We start from the raw sequence: 24,062 nt of genomic DNA, 5'->3' as shown, positions 1-24,062 counted from the left end.
TTTTACAATTTTAATCCGATTTGAATAATTAAAACCATGTTTTATTAAGAACTAAATTTTCTATATATATTGGTATAAAGTTTTATAAACTTTTATACCAAAATACGCAATGAAAAGCGACTAAAATCAAAAAAGTTAATAAATTTTGTTTTTCTTTTAGATATTCTTAACAAAAACAATACTTATAACTTACAAATGTATCAAAAAATGCACGTCTGAAGCGTAATCACTTTTCTTTCCAAACCCCTCAAAAAATTTAAAGTCGCACAAAAACTGACTAACCTACAGGTCGATAAGTCGACGAACATCACTGAAAACGGTTTTTTTAGAATAACTTCTGAATTTAAGGGTGTTTCTGAAATTTTTAGACACAATTTGTAGTGCACTCAGCAAGACCTATAACCCACGCTAGGCCGTTTTCCAAGTTTTTTTTTCCATCGTAGCACCGTGTTATTATTTGTGAGCGATATTTTTTTTAGAACTTTTTTCATATAATTATTTTATATCATTAAATTGGTTTGTTAAGAAATCGGTCATATTTTGCGGCCAATATTATGAACACATTTGGCCAAGGTATGGAAATTTTGATATTTGAATTTTCAAATGCATATACCTATAAGAGATAAATTTCACAAGTCATCATATTTTTTATAGGCCTAATCAAGAGTTTTAAGAATATATTAAAATCATTGATTTTAGACAAACCTTAACAAATTAGTAAGCGTCTTTTGCATTTCTGAGGTGCCCTACTTCGAGACCTCACAGCGCCGCTCCTGAGAACTCTTTGGGTTTCGTCCTCAAAAATTAAATTTGAATACTCCTCTGCTACGCCTATGTGAAATTTCATGGTAAACGGATCGGCCAGTTAGCAATGTCAGATTTATTTTCAAAACAATTTGATTCTGCACAGTGGCTCATCTTTAAATTACCCTAATGTACGCTTGTTGTTTGAAGAACTTTGACTTCAAATAGCTCCAAAAAAAAAACGAATCCAATAGGTTTAAATGACGTGATTTAGGGACCCAATTCTGATTATAAAATTATAAATAAGCAATTTGACAAAATTGCTAAATTCCATTTTTTATATTTTTTTAAATTACTTGAAAAGTTCTAAAATTATTTTATTAAATTTTAAACATTTAAGCCTATTTAATACCTTTCACACCCAGCTCATAATTTCATTCGCCAAATTTGTGTTAGGGTATAGCAATTAACTACTTATGTAGACTTCAAACATAAATCAGATTTTTGTTACTTTTTTAAAGTGTCACATTAAGCACTAATTCAGCTTTATTTTTCAATATTTTAAAAACAATATTTATACAAGTTTTGTTTTTTTATTGAATTCATATGTTGTTGACATTGATTTTGCTTACTGTAACTTATTTTTTTTAGTTTGTTTTTTTATATAAATATTTACAAAACATTGCGTAATTTTATATCTTGTTTATAAAATAGTTTTTTTATTTATAATAACAAAAATAAACATACACACATAAAATTAATAATCGAGTTTTGCGGATGTATGCAATTTGAATTTGATTAACGCAAAATTTACAGTTTTAGTTGGTTTTTAGTTTGTGTTTATTTTGTTCATCCCATTCCTCACGCTTAAACTATGCAACGGTCATTTGTTGGCTGTCTTTTCAAATTTAAATTTTGAAAAAGTTATTTATATTTGTATGGGAAATAAGCCTGATTTTTATTTATAAGAGTCTAGTAAATAGATAGTTACATTTGGTAGTTTTTTTATGATTTTATTTATTTGTTTGTTATTCAGGGTGATCTCATGTTGAGTTTCTTTTTTCTGTTTTTATTTGAAGTTGTTCATCTTTGGCTGTTTTATTAAACAATTTGAAGGGGCTTGTCATGTTTTTCAAATATTTATTTAAATGCGTAAATATCATGTTAATAAAGAGGAAATAATGATGTGTAATCATAATTGTTTGGCTTCATTTTTGTTTCAAGAGTGGAAAGTTCAAAATAAAGATTTATGCGAATATTGTTTAATAAAATAATATACATAATTATCTACAATTTCCTACTAATAATTTCGAACCACTTTTACTCATGTTTTTCTATTTTATTCCCATTATTAAGACCTTTAAGCCTGTTACTTTCAAATACAAAAATTTTACAAATCAATTTTGTAAATCAATGAATAGAAAAATCTATTACTTTCCAATAATAGCTAATAACATCAATTTAAACTCTTGCTGAAATTTAAAATGTACAATCACAATAGTGACTGTAGGGTACTTTAGTCATTCATGAATTTGCTCACACTTATTTCAATTGCTTTTAAATCAAAGTGACATGTTTAGGTTAATATGCCGCAATCAACTTTATATTTAACAATTACATACTTTATCAGTCTTGCAAAAATAAAAAACAAGTTCAATGCAGTGGGCTTTAAACTAAAGCCAGTTTGCAGATTTTGCCACAAGTGTTTTTGACATTAAACGTAAAGGAATTAACATAGAAATAAAGATGACATTTAAATGTTAAATTAACAAATAGTTTTTTTTATTCTTCACTTGAAAATAATATTAAATATCAATAATAAATTGAACAAGAATTACAAGGTAATGCAATATTAAACACACAGATGAAGGATAAATTAAACGGTTAAGAATTAATTAATAACTAAATACAATATGTAACAGAAACTTCTAAGTTAAATGAACATTAGGGTGGCACCTTTTGGATTTTCGAAGCTTTCAAGGTCTAAAATTGTTCACCGTCATCTAAAAACCAAATGAAAATTTGAGCAACATCGGATGAAGTTTGCAGGTTATAATAGATTTTAAAAACAAGTAAGAGAGCCGAATATTATATACCCTTCACCAGATTATACTTCAAAACACAAATTTTAAATATTTTTAGGTAAACTAAATTTATTTTTATTTTCCAAAGTTGTTTTTTTAATTTAAAAAAAATTGTTTGGTTTTTAAAATTTTTTTTCTTGGTGAAAAAAAAATTCGGGTTAAAAATATTTTTTCCGATTTTGACCCATTGTAGGTCCACCTTACTAGGTCTTATATACGTTGCAAAGGTCTTTGAAATATCTATCATTAGATATCCATATTGTCTATATTAATGATTTAGTAAACCAGATATGGGTCAAAATCGAGGTTGTCCTGGTTTTTTCCTCATATCTCAGCCATTTGTGGACCGATTTTACTGATTTTAAATAGAAAACTTCTCCTTCTAGAAAACTACCCTTCTCACGAAGGGTATAATAAAATGTTTTTATTATAACTGAATTTTGAACCAGTTCTCGTAGGCCGAATAGGCTTAAATTTGGAAGGAAATTGGCTTAGACCTGGTGGGAATTATTATGTTCGAAAATTCGAAGTTATGTTCAAACAATCATTCAAGCTGTTAAAATAATATCTAGATCATGCATGAACCTAATGAAAATGGAATATTATGTTCGAAAATTCGAACTCATATTCGAAATTTTTTGAAAACTATTAAAATAATTTTAAAACAAAAAAAAAACAATTTTAGTCGATTTGAAAATTGGCTTATTATGTTCGAAAATTAGAAATCAAATTTTTAAAGCTGTTAAAATATTGTCTAGAGCTTGCAAGAACATGATGACAATGGAATGTTATGTTCGAAAATTCGAACTTAATTTCGAAATTTTTTTAAAGCTGTTAAAATAATTTTGAAATCATGAGGATTCTTAAAAAAATAATTTTAGTTTTATTTGTGGCCAATTTATAATATTTTCCAATTTCGAACTTAAAAAATTTTAAAGAATTTTTATGAATTTTTAAAGAATTTTTAATTTAGTTTAAGAATATAAGCTTTTAAAGATATGTTCGCAAATTCGAATTTAAATTCGAAATATTGAAGTTACTCTCAAAAGAAGAAAACAAATATTTAGCTTATATTTTGAAACATTTGTACAATATAAATTAATTTAAAGTATTGGCCATTGTTAGCTTTTCCCATCTTTGTGGCAACATATGGATTCAGAGCGAAAAGAACTGCACATATTTTGAGGCCAAGAACGAATCAAGCCAATTTCCGATACTCTGTTCTGAAGAAAAGCGTATCCCAGAGAGAGCGTTCTGCATCAATCGAAAAGAAATAGTAAACGGATGGACCACGGTCTGGACTATAAAGCAGGTGAGGGAGGAAAAACTTCCCAACCACTTCATTATAAATACTTTTTAACCGCTATTGCAACATGTGGCCGAGCGCTGTCATGATGAATAATTACGGTTTCATGTCTGGACGCATATTCTGGGCGTTTTTTGGTTAATGCTCACTTTAAACGAATCAGTTGCGATCGGTGCAGGTTCCCTGTGATGTTCTGGTCAGATTTCAGCAGCTCATAATAGTTTAGGACCATTTTGCTGCCACCAAATACAGAGAATTACATTAGCAACCATGGCTTAGTTGTTGATTTGGCTGATTGGCCGGGCTTCACGTACGATCTTTTAAGCTTCGGGTTACCGTAATGGATCCATTTTTCATCGCAAGTAATGATTCGGTGCAGAAATGATTTTCTTTTATGCAGTTCAAGCTTCATTTCGGAAATGCAAAATCGTATTACAAAGTCTCTCGGCTTCAATTCGTAAGGTATCCAATTTCCTTGCCTTTGGATGAATTCTGCTGCTCGCAAACGTTTTGATATTGCTGCTTGAGTAGCTCGCAATGATTTTGCAAGCTCTTGTTGAGTTTTACAACAATCTTCATCCAATTCTTGGTCTTTATTTTTTTTGTATTCCATTTCTCGAACGTTGAAACCGATGGAACACATTAACCATAAGCTGTGGTGAGCAATCGGTGTGCTTTAGCGACACTTTTTTCAAATAAAAGAAGTAAAGCAAAACTTTTCGCATATGACGCTTTGTTGGCACAAAAATCAAAATTTTCGAAGGCAAAAAATATTGTTGTTTACATAACAAAGTTCAATAAATAAGTGAGATTGAATGACAGATATGTTCACTTCAAAATGACACATATTAAAAACAAAAACCTCGTTCAAAAGATACGCCAATTATTCAAAACTGGAAACTTAAAATGAAATGTCCAACCTCTAAACGTTATCCTATTTTGCTAAAATGTTTTGCATTTAGTTTCTAGATTATAGAGAACAAATTCAGACCTTGGAAACATCTAAAATCGTCCACGCAAAGACCACCCTAATGGAAATACATGTCTTTGCACGTATTACAAAATCTTAGTACAAAACAATTTTTAATGTTTTATTTATTAACATTCTTTGAACACCTAAACCGATCATACTTTGCTTTTTAGCAACCATTAAATTTAAATAAATTTAAATTAATATTTAATTAATGGCAAATTAATGTAAACAATTTCTTGCTATAAGATATCAATGACATTGAAAAAAAAGGTTTCTCTTAAAGAAAATCAACCTACACTTGACATCATTTGAAAAAATATCTTTATTTAAAACTAAAATAACAAAAAAATACAATCAATTAAAACGTAATAATAACTACATATTTCAAATATAACTATAAATAGCAGCTGTTTTTACTTTTATTCAAATTTACAATCTTTTACTTTATTAAACGTTTAAATAACTTAAATAGTTTTTTTTTATAAAATTTTATTAATAGCTTAAACATTTTTGGCAATAAATTATATATTTTTTGTAGATATTGCTTTAAATAACTCTATTGCCAAAAATATCATAAATCATGTCTATGAATGAAAGAAAAAAATCAGCAAAACAAAAGATTTTTGTAACACAAACCTGGTTTTTTATATGATTCGTTTAAAATTTATTTGATTATAAACAATTTAATTTAGTTTTAAGTGGTATTTATTTATTTAGTGTGTCATAAAAAATTCATTTCATTTCTAAACTATCACAAACATTTTGGCAGCAATCACCTTTCAAAACAGCTATTTAGGTTGCAAATTGTAAACTTTTACATGCATTTTTATGTAAATAATAGAAGTTTACTTTTGTTGAATTCTACTCCTAAGAAAATTTAAAAATATTGTCTTACAGTTTTTTGCTTATGTATATTTTTCTCTGGAATCTTTAACTTTTATTAGATTTTGAATCAATTAATAGGAAATATTTCGTAATAATTTCGATAGGTTTTGTAATTATTCAAATTCAAGTTTTATACAAATAGCAGCAAATTTGTATCCAGTTCAAAAATCACTTAGCTGCATTTCGATGAAATCTATAACCGGAGAAAGGAGCTAGAAAGATCCCAAAGTTAAAAGGAGAAGAAACTGATATTAGCTGAAAATCTTGGGTCATTGCAGACTGTGGGCTGTTGAGTATACCATGGAACAGTATCAAACTAAAAAAAATTTTTGTTGCTTCAAATGACAATGTTTTGTTAAACCGTGCTCAATAAACTCTAATTTTTACAAAAGATATTGCTTTCATTTCTATACTTTTTGGACAAAATTTTATACGAATTTGTTTAAATATAGATCATATATGGAAATTCTTAATTTTCTTTAAAATTTCATGCCAAAATTCCACAATGTTAACCCAATAAGCATTTTTACTGGAATTCAATTTGGAAGCAAGTGTAATTCAAGCCTTGTATTATAGTCAAGCAATTGAATTACAGTTGTTATTACACTTTATTTCAATAGCATTTTCCAGTAAAAAGGAAACATAAATTCAAGCGATGTATGTTTTTTGTTTGAAAATATTTAAGTTTTTCAAATATTTTTCAAGTTTGAAACATAATAACATTCGCTTTCAAGTCAAATTCCAACAAAATATTCAAGTGCTTGAATTGTTGCTACGTTGGTGCTTATTGGGAAAACTAAAAATAAATTTGAATACAAAAAAATTAAATTTTAAATGTGTTTTATGGCGTAATTAAAATTGTAGTCCACTTTATGGATTTTAATTCGATTTTTCGTATTTTTAAATTATATTTGTATGGACATTTCCGGTTCCTACATTATAGCCATAGAGAAATACACATAGAGCAAAGACTAAGAAAAAACTCAAACAAAAAAATTACTCAAAATAATCACACATACGAGTGTTGTTTTTGTTTTCACATAGTTTTTATTCAGTAATGCATTCGCAATACTTTGGTTTTTGACAACTGAGTTAGGTATTAAACAGGAGAGTTGTAATGAAAGGCATATTTGAAAAGCAATTTTTATTATGTCAAACAAATAATTAGTATTATCTTCAATTTAATGCTAAGTATTTAGTCCATATAATTAAATACTCGAATGTACGAAATAGATTCTTATTTGAGTATACTTCTGGAAATTTTTTCTTCGAAATTAAACCACATAATTGCATATTTTTCTTAATGTTTTTGATGATTAGATCGGTCAAGTTGATGATAATTTTGTTGATTTTTACTATATTTTAAATTGACCTAACGATAAGTTCTCGCACTCTTATCAGATTTTCTGTTTAAGAGCTTGCATAATCTGAGGCTTGTTCACATAGATCATTGACTATAAAAAACTTCAAATGGTGAAATTTGATGATCTTGCCATCGCCAAAACGAGACATGAAGCGATCTTCAAACGCATCCTTAAAATATTCATTGTCGCGCGATCTATGATGTTCTGATGTTCTCCAAATTGATGATCGTGGCTCTGTTTCACCCACCATTTCCACTGAAAATCATCCATAAAAAATAATTATGTTCAAATCAAATTGACAGTTAACACCATTTGCTAATGTTATGGTTTTTATATAGAGTGATACGTATGTACTTAGCCAAAAGGAGGAAAACGAAAAAGTAAAACATTTTTATTCACTTCAAATCCTGCGAAACCTTGTATTTCTAAACTTTTAAGAAATATTTGATATTTAATTTTTTGTGTATTTTTATTGAATGTTTAACTTAAAAACGGGATTCACAATCTTTTGATGGGTTATTGAACATTATAGTGTAAACAACAAAGTTTTTTTTTGTTGCGAAAATGTCGAATTTTGTACCAACAAAGCGTCATATGCGAGAAGTTTTGCTTTACTTCTTTAACTTGAAAATAAAAGTGCCGCTAAAGCACACTGATTGCTCAGCAAAGCTTATGGTGAATGTATTACATCGGTTTCAATGTGCGAGAGATGGTTTGTGCGTTTCAGAAGTGGTGATTTTGTCACGGAAGACAAAGAATGCCTGGCCAGCCAAACAAGTTTGAATACCATGAATTGGAGGCATTACTCCATGAAGGTTTTTGTAAAACTCAACAAGTGTTTGGAAAATCATTGGGAGCTACTTAGGAATCAATTTTAAAACGTTTGCGAGCAGCAGGATTCATCTACAAGCAGCAAAATTGAGTACCATACGAATTGAAGCCGAAAGATCATGAACGACGAAATGATGCTTAAACGCTATAAAAGAAAATCATGTTTGCACTGAATCATTAATTGCGATGAAAACTGGATACATTAAGACAGCTGAAAACATAAGAGATCGTATGAGAAACCGGGCCAACCAGCCGAATCGACACCAAATCGAAATATCCATGGCGCTAAGGTAATGCTCTGCACTTGTTGGGAACAAAAGGGTCCTATCTTTTATCACAGGGAACCTGTACACAACTGATTCGTCCGAAGCAAGCACATATTGCACCGTCCGACTATTATTTTTTTCGATCGGTGCAGAACGCTTTCTCTGCGATACGCTCCACTTCAGAACAGAGTATCCGAAATTGACTTGATTCGTTCTTAAAGGCTCGAAATCCATAGCCGGATAGATGGGAAAAGGTCATAGCTAAGAATGGCCAATACTTTGAATAAATTTATATTGTACAAATGTTTCAAAATAAAAGCTAAACATTTGAAAAACGCTGCTTTTTAGTCATTCACCCAATAAAAAAAATATATCAAAAGTTAATAAGATATCGCCAAAGCAACCTCTTTTATGAAGAACATACATTTTTGAAACAAACTTTTATTCTCTCTAGCCATTTCACACAATAGTGCTGGAGTTTCAAGAATTGTTTCTGTGTTTTCTGCAAGTTACTTTCTGTACTTATACTGAGTATTTTTTCTAACTCAGTATCCGATAGAAAATTCCTTTTCGCGATTGCGTAGGATACTCTTATTTATAAAAAAAAATCTGTGTTTCTAACCCTCATGAACACGAAGCCTGGTTATGTGTTAACTAATAGTTATACGGTCGGTTAAAAATATTTGTGTATGAAAACTGTCACTTTAACTATTAGTTAACACATAACCAGACTTCGTGTTACTGACAACAGTCTAAATTCCAATATTGACGTTCGAAGAGATTACGCAAAAAAAATGCTGTGGTCCCCAGCATCTTCTTTGCTGAAAGTGCCTTGGCAGTCAATGTGTTACGTGCAGTCGCTGGCAATAATTGTCAAACCATTGATTTGGTTATGATTGTAAACAATTTTACCAATATTGTGAAAAAAGGGGTAGTTTCATTTCGCGTAGTACTGATTTATTCCGAAAATTCTTATTGTTCTCAGTGTTATTTAACCAAAAACTTATATTTCATATAAATTCTTTAGTTATTTTTTATGACATCAAAACTTTGTAATATAGCCCCCACTAACACGAAATCTGGTCATGTGTTAACTAATAGTTATACTGACAGTTTTCATACAAAAATAATTTTAACTAACAGTATAACTATTAGTTAACACATAACCAGAGTTCGTGTTAATGTGGTAAAACAAACAAATTTATCTTTGATTCAGAATTCTAATGAAGCAAACCCAGTTCAGTTAAATGAGTCATTATAACCATTAAGTAACAATATTCATAATCATAAACAACTTAGAATAATTTTACAAAAAAAAAGCCAATTAAATTCTATTGTCTAACGATGTTGGCAAAGTCAAAGCAAACAAAAGTGTTAAGAAGCCAGCGTTATTCTACAATGATGAATTTCTACTGAGTCATTTTTAATAAATGCCATAAACAAATTATTTAAATTACTTAAAACAATTAGTAAATGATTTATAATGGGGTAGTCGAATGCACTTGTTATCAAAGATCAAATTTATCTAGTAAAAATATAATTTGTAAAATTGAACATGTTAAATATTAATAAAAAAGTGTAAATTTCCAATAAAATATTAATTTTTTTTCTTTGTTTTGAGGTTAGTAATTGAAAACAAAAGACTTCTATCACAAACTTGGTTTTAATAAAAATTTCTTGTAAAAAAAAACAAAAGATTTAAGTCAAAAACTTTGTGAGAATAAAAAATACTTAGAGAAAACAAAAGATTAAAGCAAAAAACTTGAAATTATTTTTATAAGAAATTATCAAAAATAACGATTAAATTTGTGTAAATGTTGTATTAAAAATGATTGTTAAAATAAATGACTCATTTTTTTTATTAAAAATCTGCTGACAAAATAATCTTTTCTAGATGATGTGTTATTTAGGAATATTTCTTCAATTGAATAGTTTATTTCAAAAACCGGTCAAGCAACAAAAAATTTAAAATTGAGTTATTGGCCGTTTACTGTTTTGTAAAGCTAAATTTATCGTTTAATGCAATAAAAATTAATTACTGCCCCTTTATTATTATGAAACAAAGCCGATAAATCCGTATTTAGTGCAGATAGAAGTTATGTGACTGCGCATTTTATATAATACTAGGTCCACATTTTTCATTAATGTTGTAGGTCTCAATATTCCTTAAATTTAATCGTTTATTTCAAAAACCAGTCAAGCAACAAAAAATCCAAAATTGAGTTATTGGCCGATTTCTGTTTTTTAAAGGTAAATGTTTTCTTTGATTTACTCAAATTCGATAATTTATTGATTGACTGGTTTAGAAATAAACGATTCAATTAATAGAGATAGACGTTAATGATAATTCACAAAATTATATTAAAATTAAACATTAAGGTATTCATTAAAAAAATGGAAAATTACACTCTGATTTTTTTGCACTTTTATACAGCAAAAACTTGAACAAAATTCCACAAAAAAATACAACTTTTTTTGATTTTTTTTCTTGTTTTTTAAAAGAGTAAAAAAATCAGAGTGTATTTTTCCATTTTTATGCAATACACACCATCATTAATTTAAGAACTTAAACACACTCCAGTTGTTTTTTTATTTCCTTCCTAAAAGATTTCATATCTTTAGTTCTTCTTTTTGACATTTTTGAATTTCATAATATTTCATTTGTTTTTAATTTTCCCACATTTCATAACACCTACTAAATAAAACACACACAAAAAAACACCAACAAAATCGTAAAACTTTTATTGAATCTTAAAACCAACTTAATAACATTAAAATTCTTTAACCATCTCTTGCATCATAAAAAAATTGCACACCTTTTAACTTAGCTTAATTTAACAATAAATTAAAATTATAAAAAATTAAAACCAGCTTTAACTTTTTTTACTAAACACTTAAATATCTATTTAATTTAAATTTTTCGTTTTCAGCACTTTTCTCTAGCAAAACTTGTAGCGGCAAAAAGTAGTTAAAAAAACACTCAAATAAAACAATCCTTGAACACTTTATAATTTAACAAAAAAAAAACATTAAATTACACATACACGTAAATAAACACCTTATTTTATATAAAAAAATCCTTTAAAAATATTATAAAACAAACTTAAAATTAAACTAAAATTAAATGTTATTTATTTTCTTCTTTTTTCCATATTTTGTTTTTAAATTTACAACCACTCTCTAGCTGCGCACACCAGCAACTGTTAACAGCAACGGTTTAACAGTAACGCGAAGGCCTGTATTGAGTGTGCGTCGACGCTTAATCAATTCATCTACTGCCGCCACTGCTGCTACAGCCACCTCTGCAGCCTACAACAGCCAACAGCAACAAACTACCACACCAACCTTAACCACACATCCCGACTCATCTTCCACAATAAACGATGAATACATTACGACCTCTAAATTTAAACGCTTACGCACCAATCGGCCACCAACACTTAATGCTGCTGCTGTCGATATAACAACCGATACGACGTTCAAAACGAACAATAAATTGAATAAGAAACTATCAACGGAAACATTGGCGAATGATTTGAAATTGGCCTCATCATCATTGACGTCATCGTCATCGGCCGACAATGACATCACAGCGAAGCAAACATCGAAATCCCAGTCGTCGGCTGCTTTGCGACGTAAATTCCAAGCAAGACGTTTAACAACATCTACGGTCAGCAACACAAATAGTGATGGATCAGGTGAGAAAACAATAAGATGGTTGGGTTTAATTGAGAAACATTATTGAGATACATGTTGCTGAACAAAATATTAAAGTAATATTTAGTACTTGACAAAAATTTGTGTAATTTTTGAAATCGAACTTACATCTCGATCGTCTTTTCCTTATTTATCTTGAATAGAATATTATGAAATTTGGCATACAGATAGCCAAGGAAATTATCTTTCAGATGACGTGCAAGATTTTTTGCCACGCCCATCTAGATTAGAAATTTGTAGGCGTAAAATATAAATCGTTATAAAAATTAAAGTAGGCGGGACAGTGGGCGGTAAAATATTTTCCATCTTGAAGCCAAGCTCCAAATTTATTTTATGTAAAAAGATTCATTTAGATATCTTTAATGGTTTTCGAGCTATAAGCTTTAGAAGAAAAGAGTTGTCAGACAAATGGATTGAAAATGATTTTTTTCATTAGCGCCTTTTTATTAGTGTTTATAATCCGAATTAAATGAAATTCGCCACACAGCTAGCCTGGGAAATAAGCTTTCTGATGGCATCTTAAAAATGTTCCGAAATCCTACCAGTTCAGAAATATATAGTTATAAACTATAAATTACTATAAAAACAAAAGTAGGCGTGGCAGTGGGCGGGAAAACAACTTTTCGTTTTGTAGCTGAATTCAATACCTATCATATGAAGAAATTCATTGTCATATCTCCACTACTTTTCGAGTTACAAGCCTTTAAAGAAAATACTTTGCAAGAATCCACCTACTGCAAGATTTTGTTCTCCTACTACTTGTCAAAAATTTGTGTCGTTTTTGAAATCAAACTTACAAGCGGATTCGAGAGGATTTGTTTTCGAACATATTTTCCTTATATAACTCGAACCGAATTTAATAAAATTTGGCATACATATAGCCTAGGAAATTATATTTCAGATGACGTCCAAAATTTTTTGCCACTCCCACCTATTTCAGAAATTTGTGGGCGTAAAATATAAATCGTTATAAAAATTAAAGTAGCCGTGGCAGTGGGCTGAAAAAATATTTTCCATATTGGAGTTAAGCACCCAATATATTATGTAAAAAATTCATCCAGATATCTTTAATGGTTTTCGAGCTATAAGCTTTAGAAGAAAAGAGTTATCATACAGTTTTAAGGTTATTTGATTGAGAACAATTTATTTCCGTAGTGCCTTTTCCTTAGTTTTTATAATCAAAATTAAATTAAATTTGACATGCCTAGGAAATTCTCTTTCAGATGACTTCCAAAATTTTTGCCACGCCTACTTCGTTTAGAAATATATGGGAGTAAATTATAAATCGTTATAAAAATGTAAGTAGGTGTGGCAGTGGGCGGTAACATATTTTCTATCTTGGAGTTAAGCACCCATTCTATTCTATGGAAATAGATTCATCCAGATATCTTTAATGGTTTTCGAGCTTTAAGCTTTAGAAGAAAAGAGTTTGTCATACATTTTTAAGACAAATTGATTGAAAATAATTTTTTCAATAGCGCCTTTTCTTTAGTGTTTATAATCCGAATTAAATGAAATTTGACACACAACTAGCCTAGGAAATAAGCTTTCTGATGGCATCCTAAAAATGTTCCGAAATCCTACCAGCTCAGAAATATATAGGTATAAACTATAAATCGTTATCAAAATTAAAGTAGGCGTGGCAGTGGGCGGGAAAACTACTTTTCGTTTTGTAGCCGAATTCCATACCTATCATATGAACAAAATTTTATCGAAATATCTTTACTAGTTTACGAGTAATAAGACTTCAAAGAAAATAATTTGCAAGAATCCACCTACTGCGTGATTTTGTTCCCCTAGTACTTGACAAAAATGTTTGTAATTTTTGAAATCAAACTTACAAGCGGATTCGAAAGGCGCCTTTTCCTTATTTATCTTGAACCGAATTTAATGAAAGTTGGCATACGTATAGCCTATGAAATTATCTATCAGATGACCTCTACATTTTTTGCCACGCCCACCTATTTCGGAAATTTGTGGGCGTAAAATATAAATCGTTATAAAAATTAAAGTAGGCGTGGCAGTGGTCGGAAAAAATATTTTCCATATTGGAGTTAAGCACCCAATATATTCTATGGAAAAAAATTCATCCAAATATCTGTAATGGTTTTCGAGCTATAATCTTTAGAAGAAAAAAATTATAATACAGTTTTAAGCTTATTTGATTGAGAATAATTTATTTCCGTAGTGACTTTTCCTTAGTTTTTATAATCCGAATTAAATTAAATTTGATATATATGTATGTATATAGCATAGGAAATTCTCTTTCAGATGGCATCCAAAATTTTTCCCACGCCTACTTCGTTCAGAAATATGTGGGCGTAAATTATAAATCGTTATAAAAATTTTAGAAGGCGTGGCAGTGGGCGGTAACATATTTTTCTTCTAGGAGCTAAGCACCCATTCTATTCTATGGAAATAGATTCATCCAGATATCTTTAATGGTTTTCGAGCTATAAGCTTTAGAAGAAAACAGCTGGCATACACTTTTAAGACAAATTGATTGAAAATGATTTGTTTCTGTATTGTAAAAACTTAGAATTTTTTAAATAAATCACTTGTTTCATCCATTGCCTGAGGTGTTTATATCGATTTAAAAATTTCGAATAGTAAATATCAGTAAAAATATTTATTTGGCAAATAATAAGTTTCCAGCTATTGTTAAAATTTCAATGATAAAAAAAACTTGTTAGAGGCAAAAGTGTACATTTAAGCAACATAAAAACCCAGCAACATTGTTGCTAAACATTTGTATATATAGAAACATGCTGGTAAACAAGTTTTACTAACCAACTTAACAAAATACTTAATTTTCCTTCATTATTGTTGACATTTTTATTATAAAAAATTTTATTTTTGTTTATATTGGCGAGTCTGAGTAGTCTATTTGTTTCTTGGTTAATCTAAGTTGGGTTTTATTTTGTTTCGCTGCTGCTGCTGTTGTATGCAAAACCGCATTCCTAAATGTTGAGTTAGTTTAACTAGTCGTGTGCCGTTTACATTTAATATTTATTATTGTTTTTTGCTTAACATTTCTCGTTTTAACATTTCGATTTGTTTACGTTTTCTTTTCCATCAATGTTGGCGGCTATTTGTATTTATTTTTATATATTTTTTTAAGTTGAATCATAAAAATTGTTCCTACACATAAATAACTGTAACTGTTAAGTATTTATGTGGCATTTCATTGATTATAAATGACTTTATGTTACAGTATTCATTGGGTGACACACTTTTAAATGTCCTTCATGGCCGTTACAATTTTATCTTGATAATATGAACAGGGTCATAATTAGTAACAAATTTATGAATTTATGTAAATGTCTCATAGACTTAGAATATTTACTAAATGACATGTTGCACATGGCCAAAAACAACATAATTAATTAAGAAGTATATTTAATTAATTTAGATTTAAGAAAAATTTAAATGTGTAAAGTTTAATTGATTATAAAAATGCTTGTATCAGACAAAGACCCAGATAGTATTTTTTCATTCCTGTAAATACGTTAATAAATATTGAAACATAAAAACAGATTTGGTCAAAAATATAACCTATATTCAAATATTTATAAAATATTGACATATTTCCGAAATTTATATACCCTTTGAATACATTTAATTTGGTATCCAAATTGTCTGCAATATTTATCCTTTAAGGGCAGAAAAATGGCTTAATTTTTTCCCAGATAAGAAAATGGCTATAATGTTACTTTTCTTCCGATGGTCCCAGGTTCAAATATTCCTGAGAGTGGTGATATAGTGGAAACTTATATCATGTATTTATTTCATTTAAATGTACTTTTTGATTTTTCTTCAATGTTCAGAAACAAAAAGTGGCCTGTATAATAAAAGTTTATTAAATTATAAAAAAGTATTGACTTCAAAAAATTTGATATTTCCATAAACGTACAATTACAATTAATTTGTTGTAATAAAATGACAAACAACTGCATTTCCATTTATGTATATAACAACCAGTGTGCTGAGCTTGACTACAAATGTGGATGGATGTAAGAATATTTAACGTTAAATGCCAATAAATTATGAAATACCAAAGTTAAAGGCAATTAAAACAACATGCTCATCACAAAACTACGATTACCTGCATATTTTTTACATACCTTCATACTCGTACACTTACATACGTGAATTGTCATCCTATATTGTTGCATGTGTCTCTAAGTACGTCAAAAATAACAATTTTAAATACAGCCAAAGAATACTGGAAGTTGAATGGTGGAAAAAATTGTAAGCATTGAGAGCCAGCTTGAAATGCTAACTCTAAAAATACTCATTCAAAGTAATCGATTTATAAGGGTGTGATGATTTTTGATCTATTTCAAGAAATAGTATATAAGATTTTGGGAAATTGATTTTTTCTAGAAGATTTTAACCCAAATATTATGAAAATACCATAAAATTAATTTGTAAAAAAAATCGAAAAAGTACCTTTTGTTCTGCGGCTCCTCATACATCACATCTTTTTTTAGGTAAGGTAAGCGAATCGATGCGTCTGTCTGTTTAAATTAACTTTCCTATATTTCGGGTTTGTTCCTGAGAATTTTGCTATATAAAATCAGCAAAATCGGTTCATTAATTTAATCGTTTATTTCAAAAACCAGTCAAGCAAGAAAAATTCTAAAATTGAGTTATTGGCGATTAGTGTTTTGTAAACAAAAAAATACTGCCCCTCTATTATGGTAAAGGAAAGCTGATAAATCCTTGATTAGTGCAGAAAGAAGTCAAGTGATTTATTTTATACTATGTAATACTAGGCCCTAATCTGAATATTTTAGGTCTCAATAAATGTGAAAAAAAATAAAAGTTTTACAAGCTCTAAAACTCTACTTGTTTGGATATGAAAAGTTTTGTGGGAATATTTTTAAATTTTTCAAGCAGAATGCACTGTAGCACGAGTGTGTGATGACGAATAGTTATTTCAGAACATATATGAATATGATTTTAAACTCTTTAAGAAGTTCATTTGTCATTTACTTTTGAAGTTCCTAATAAAATTTGAATATTTCATATGAAATTTACAATAGTGATGGTTGTTTGTTTCAGAAACCAGTCAAGTGTAAACTTTATATTATTTTTTAAATATGTGTTAATATATTTAGATAAAATAAGTTTTATTTTTATCAAACTTTCATAGAAAAAATATCAATTTTGTAAAAGTTATTTTTTTTGTTAGTTTTTAGCTGGGAAATTGTCTCTGATTTACTCGAAATCAATAATTTGTTGCTTGACTGGTTTTTGAAATAATCGATTCAATTACATAACAAAATATTGAAGACATTAATTTGACTAGTGGAAAAATAAATGTAGACGTATTACATATTAAAGTGTAGAAAATTGTGTTACCTTTTCAAAATGATTTTCTGAAAAAAAGTTTGAGAATTTTTATTGAAAATCCCATAATTTTTAACAAATTTTCAAAAATCCCAAAAATTTGATTTGTTTTATATTTCGGCTAATATTTATCATACCAAAAGCGGGGCGAAAAATTCCTTTTGCCAAATAATTCAGAACATATTTGGCCATACAAAACAGGCTTTAATTTTTTGATTCCAGATATACGATTAGAGAACATTTTACTTTAATTTGAAATTAACATAAAAAATATGTGTAATTTGGAGGGCTCTCCAAATTAAAGCAATTTTGAAATTATTTTTAATTTTTAATATTTCCTTTAAGGTATTTATAGACGGCAATACTGAGTATTAACACTTTTCAAATTTAAAATTTTATTGAAATCATTCGGTATTTCAAAAAATCGTTTCGAAAAAACATTTATTGTTTATACGATAGTATTACAATTATTGTATTTATTTGTTGATTGATATTTTTCTGACAATTTTATTTTATATTTTCTTGTCACTTTTGTTTGCCTTATTTGTTTTTATAAATACATACCCGATACATATGAAAATAAAAAGTTTTTGAATTGTTTTAAACAAATTTTCAATACCGATCAAAAAAATCATTTGTATTTTTTGAAAATCTAATACAAATTTTGTTTAGACGATGAAATTGTATTAAGATACTTGAGTTTCTGACAAATATCAATACTCAGTATTGCCGTCTATAAATACCTTTAAAACCATCTTTCTGAGAAATGAAATACTCGTACTTTTTAACAAATTTTCGTATAAATAAAAAATAATGTAAAATACATACCTGTTTCGACAAAAACTGGCAAAATATCTACCTTTTATAAATATCTACCGTTTGTAATTTTTACATTTTTAATTCGCAACCCCATATACTATATATATTCTGGATCCTTATTGATAGCGGAGACGATTAAGCCATGTCCGTCTGTCTGTCTGTTAAAATCAACTTCCCGAAGCCCACAAATAACTTACATACACGATTCATACATCAATATCTGTGGAATTCTCGGTTGCTATTTCAAATCGGTCCACAAATGGCTGAGATATAAGGAAAAAACCAGGACAACCTCTATTTTTTACCTATTTTTTGCCCTATATCTGGATTTTTTTCGCTTAATATTAAAAAAAGTTAAAAAACAAAAAAAAAAATTAAAATATTTAAAAAACAATTCGAACATTTTTTTCCAAAAAATTAAAAAAACTACTTTGGAAAAAAATTTTTTGTTTACCTAAAAATATTTAAACTTTTTATTTTGATGTATAATTTGATGAAGGGTATATAAGATTCGACACATCCGAATATATGTAGCTCTCTTACTTGTTTAACTATATTTTTTAAAAAACCTTATAAATTTGTTGTTTATCCACGAAAAATTAGAAAAAAGATTAGGGTAGGTCCAAGAAATTAAATTTTAATTTTAAAAAAACAAAGATCTCGTAAACCATAACTAGGTTTTCTGTATACCTTAACTATTAGATTCTATATATATTATATTCTTTAGGAACGGATCAAAAACATTAAATATTGCATATACCCGAGGCGCCCACTTTGGAGTCTTTTGACTCTCCCTCTGATATTCTATAAGGTTCAAACTCAAAACTTAAACTCAACTGAGTCTCTTCTATACCCATGGTTTTAATAAAATCAGACTATCACAGAATTATTTATACCTTATTTTGGAATTCAAAACAACATGGCCGACATAGACAGGCAACATCGAGCCGCCTTCATTGAAAAACCTGAACGATAAATTCTCCCTTTCTTATCGGATATATACATTGAAAGCGTATGAGGCTTATACACATGGACCCATGACTTTCACATAGACCGTTTTTGACTATCAAAGGTCAATGTCCCTCACGGGTCTACCACGAGGCACTGCTTGATTGGTGCGCATGCTAGGAGACTGAATACTCCATATAAAGACTTCTTTAGGAGTTGTCATGATGAAGACTAGGATGACACCATTGAACATCTGTCTTTGCCCTGCTCTTTCAGAGTCTCGGACTGCGACAATAGGCAGTCCATTTTTGAACGGCCTAGCGGATCTATCTACACTGGATGTCAGGAAGATGGATTCGTTCATTCGTGCGTCAGGTTGGTTCGGCACTGAACCAAGTTCTGACATGTGAAGGACCTCTTGAGGTCTTGAGCATGATCCTTGGGGTATCACAAAGGGACCAATTCATGGACCCAAGTGAATTGGTTGATACTGGCTGCCTATATAACCTAACCTTACCATGACTTTCCAAAATTCCTATGAAAGAAGTATGGAGCGAAAATAGGACGATATTGTCAACTACAGCATATCGTTAAAACGATACAGAAACTTTCTTTGTCCATTATCGCATTAACTGTAAGTGATAGTGCACAGTCCTACTGTAGCTATATGTCCTCCAGTTCCAATATATCCATTTTCTTCAAAAAAAAACTCCCAAATCCTGATTCTGTCCTCTATGACACATTTGGGCTAAATGGCACTACAAATAGTGATTTTGAGTAGATTTAATTTTTCATCGTAGATGAATCATAAATTTTGTATCCTATTTTCAAAGTAAATTTGATGATTTCGTAATGATCGTGATGATTTAACAGACTATACTGATCATAAATGTGAAAATCTGACAGTTTGTTTGGTTTAAAAAACTTTCGTTATATATTTAGAATGGTTCCAAAAATATTTTTTTTTAAATTATAAACTTTGTTTGACTCCAAAAGATATTATGCAGATTTAGAGCTTATGAAATTATAAATATAGATAGATTATCAGTAACATCTGATACCACTTTCTCAGTCTTCATAGTTTTTTGTTTTGGTAAAAACAATCTGGTTATGTTAAATAATGTCAGATTTGACTACTTGTTTAATAAAAATATTCAGATAATCTGTGGGGATATATTACACAGAGATTGATAAAGTCAATTTCCCATCTATTTGAAATGCATTAGTATTAATAAATAAATATAAGTTACTTTTATCCAACCAACATCATTTATTCATTCAATTCAATTACTGTCAACAATTTCCAAGTGTATAAAACCCTCTGACATTAACAGTGTTTTTGTTATACTCGTACTTGCTACATAAATTTAAATTTAAAATCATTTTATAGATTTTTTTATAATGAAATTACTTACCAGCCATACGAACATGACCGTACTACAGCCATCCGTTTACTTACTCCATTAAATATTGTCCATTTACTTACATACAACTACCGTTTGTTTTTATTGTTTCTTTTGTTTTTTTTTTTTTGGTACAGCCACTGAACCACCACGTACACAAAATCCTTTATTCAAGAGACGCTACAGTTTGACCACATACTCGCCACTGTCTGGAAAAACTAGCCAGCCATCGAAAGCGACAACAACAACATCATCATCGTCAACATCAACATTGCGAACAGCCATTGATAGTTTGACAACAACAGTTTATGTTGATGGTTTAGAAAATGATGAGGACACAGATCAAGTGGCAAAATCTAGCATCCACACAAGTCGTTTCAATCAAATTAATGGCAGACTGCACATAGACGATGACGACGAAGAAGAACTGGATGCTGGCATTGGCGTTGGTGGCAGTGATGGGGAGGTTGCAGGTGGTGGCGACGCTGATGTGAGACATGTGGTCAATACTGTCAAACCCATAACAACGTTGTCCACAGCAACCAGACAGCCAGCATCTAGATTTTTGCAACAACAACAGTCACCAAAACAACAACTACAACAACAGCAATACTCAAAATATAACTTTGACGATGTTATAACCAGGCGCATGGATGGCACGGGAACTGTTTTGAAATCATCAACCGGTAGCACCACCACCATCGCCACCAGCACAACGACAACACAAGCTCCCGTAATTAAAAAACGTAAGAAGGAAATTACAAATACTTTTCTTATTTCTTGTTTTTGTTCTATTTCAATTTCAACGGATATTAATGTAGATGAAATTTAATATGATTTTATTTTTGCTAATGATTTTTTATGGTTTTAGGTAAAATGGTTATCAAAAGAAGACCACAGAAAACAACGCCCAGTTCCGGCGAGAGCTTGGCATCGAAACGAAGAAGACCTCATAAATATCAAGAGCCATTCGAGAGAATAAATAGTAATCAATCGAAGACTGTTGTTAAGACTTCAACACAGCCGGGCAGAACTTATCGTCCCAATTTGGACTATGATTACTATGATGATGAGGATGTACGTTTAGTGGGCAATAAGAGTGATCAACAGGTGAGTTTCGTAGTGAATGAGTTTAATTATATAGTAGGTATGGTAAATTTTCATATTAATCGGTATTTATAAATTCATCCACTTTTCCGGAAATCCATTATTGTTTGAATACCACTCAAGGGTCTTTTTTCCATAGTGGCATGATCACGCCAGAAATATGATCGCATGATCGCGCTAGAAATATGAAAGCACTCTGTGCTTTTTTTTGGAAAAGTAAAAGACGTTTTTATAGACACTCGGTAATATGTATTTCTGTGTTTATCGTGCCTGATATCACAAATGATAGGCTTCTTTTACCACAATTGCAAATGGCTTGTCACACAAGAAACTACTTGGAAAATTTGGCTTGTTTTTTATACCCTTCACCTTCGGGAATGTAATTTCTACATTTTTCATATTCTCGATCCTTATAGATAGCGTAGTCGATTAAGCCATGTACGTCTGTCTGTCTGTTGAAATCGACTTTCCGCAGCCCCCAAATAACTTACATACACGAAAATCGGTCCACAAATGGCTGAGATATAAGGCAAAAACAAGGACAACCTCGATTTTTGACCTATTTTTTTACCTATATCTGGATTACTAATAATATAGACAATATGGATATCTAATGATAGATATTTCAAAGACATTTGCAATGACGTATATAAGTCCATAGTAAGTTGGACCTACAATGGGTCAAAATCGGGAAAAATATTTTTTATCCCGAATTTTTTTTTTCACCAAACGTTTTTTTCGCTAAATATTAAAAAAAAAATTAAAAAAACAAAAGAAAAAATTTTTAAATTAAAAAAAAAATTTAATTTATAAAACAACTTTACCTAAAAGTATTTAAACTTTTTATTTTGAAGTATAATTTGGTGAAGGTATAAGATTTGGCACAGCAGAATAAAGCTCTTTTACTTGTTTTGACCGTTATTGTTCTTGAACAATACCTGGTCCATCAGCCATTACCTCTTCCATCATCATGTTTTTTTTTCGGTGGCCATTTTGACCGAAATAAAAGTTGTAGATGAATGATTTAGAAAATATAATATCTGACATATTTTTGAAAGCTGAAGTGACTTTTTTAGTATAAAATGTGACAAAATCAGAACCATTGACTTGTTGTTGAATAAAATATTAAGAAAACTTATACAAAAAAAAAAAAAAAACCGCAATACTTTTGAAGGACTGAGTTTTAAAAGTGGCATATTTTTGAATCTAATTGAGATAGTGACATAAAATTTTAAGACCAAAAATTAACTTATCTAAACAAAACAAAATAGTTCGGAATAAATGTGGATCAAATTGTGCCTAATATTTTTAACAAAACTCAATAAAATTTTCAATTTGTTTTAAATTTGTCTTTCTAAATAACGAAGTGTAAAAAAACATGTCAAAATGTCAAATGGAATCCCGCACTTCCTAAAAATTGGAGCGAAAATCCCAAAAATGGTATTTTTTACAATTTTTCCCATAGTGTCCTCATTTCCTTCGGGGTTGGGAAAATACTTTGGGGATATATAGGGAACACATTAAGGTTTCCAAAGCTGCTTTCCGTTTTCTGATCCCAGCTTTGGGATTTTTAGAACATGTGGTCCAAAGTTGAAATTTTGATAAAAAACAAGTAAGAGTGCTATATTCGGCTGTGCCGAATCTTATATACCCTTCACCAAATTATACTTCAAAATTTTAAATATTTTATTTATTTTATATATTTTTAGGTAAACAAAATTTAATTTTTTTTCCAGTTGTTTTATTTAATTTTTTGGATTGTTATTTTAAATTTTTTTAAATTTAATTTTTTTTTTTAAATTTATCAAATTTTTTTTTTTTGAAAAAAAAATTCGGGTTAAAATTTTTTTTTACGATTTTGACCCATTGTAGGTCCAACTTACTATGGTCTTATATTGTCGTTTGAAATATCTGTCATTAGATATCCATATTGTCTATATTAATGTCTTAGTAATCCAGATATAGGTCAAAAATAGGTCAAAAATCGAGGTTGTGTTGGTTTTTTCCTCATATCTCAGCCATTTGTGGACCGATTTTGCTGATTTTAAATAGCAAAATTCTCGAAAGCATGTCTGACAGAATTATTGAATTGGATCTCGAAGATATTTGGGGTCTTCCGAAAATTGATTTCAACAGACAGACTGACGGACATGGCTTAATCGACTCCGCTATCTATAAGGATCCAGAATATATATACTTTATAGGGTCGGAAATAAAAAATGTAGAAATTACAAACGGAATGACAAACTTATATATACCC

General features: G+C 29.5%; 1 protein-coding gene across 1 annotated transcript in view; it reads left to right on the top strand.

The window, feature by feature from the left end:
- The window catches only part of LOC135958447 (mucin-3B-like), a 166,280-nt gene that overhangs the window by 140,734 nt on the left and 1,484 nt on the right, over window positions 1–24,062 (top strand). The window contains exons 11-13 of the mRNA XM_065509351.1: window positions 11,638–12,151; window positions 20,833–21,441; window positions 21,567–21,805. Of these exons, the coding sequence (XP_065365423.1) occupies window positions 11,638–12,151; window positions 20,833–21,441; window positions 21,567–21,805 (1,362 nt within the window). The remainder of the gene's footprint in view (window positions 1–11,637; window positions 12,152–20,832; window positions 21,442–21,566; window positions 21,806–24,062) is intronic.

This window comes from Calliphora vicina, chromosome 4, assembly GCF_958450345.1.
Source record: "Calliphora vicina chromosome 4, idCalVici1.1, whole genome shotgun sequence".
NCBI classification, from domain to species: Eukaryota; Metazoa; Arthropoda; class Insecta; order Diptera; family Calliphoridae; genus Calliphora; species Calliphora vicina.
This window is presented reverse-complemented; position numbering and strand designations above follow the sequence as displayed.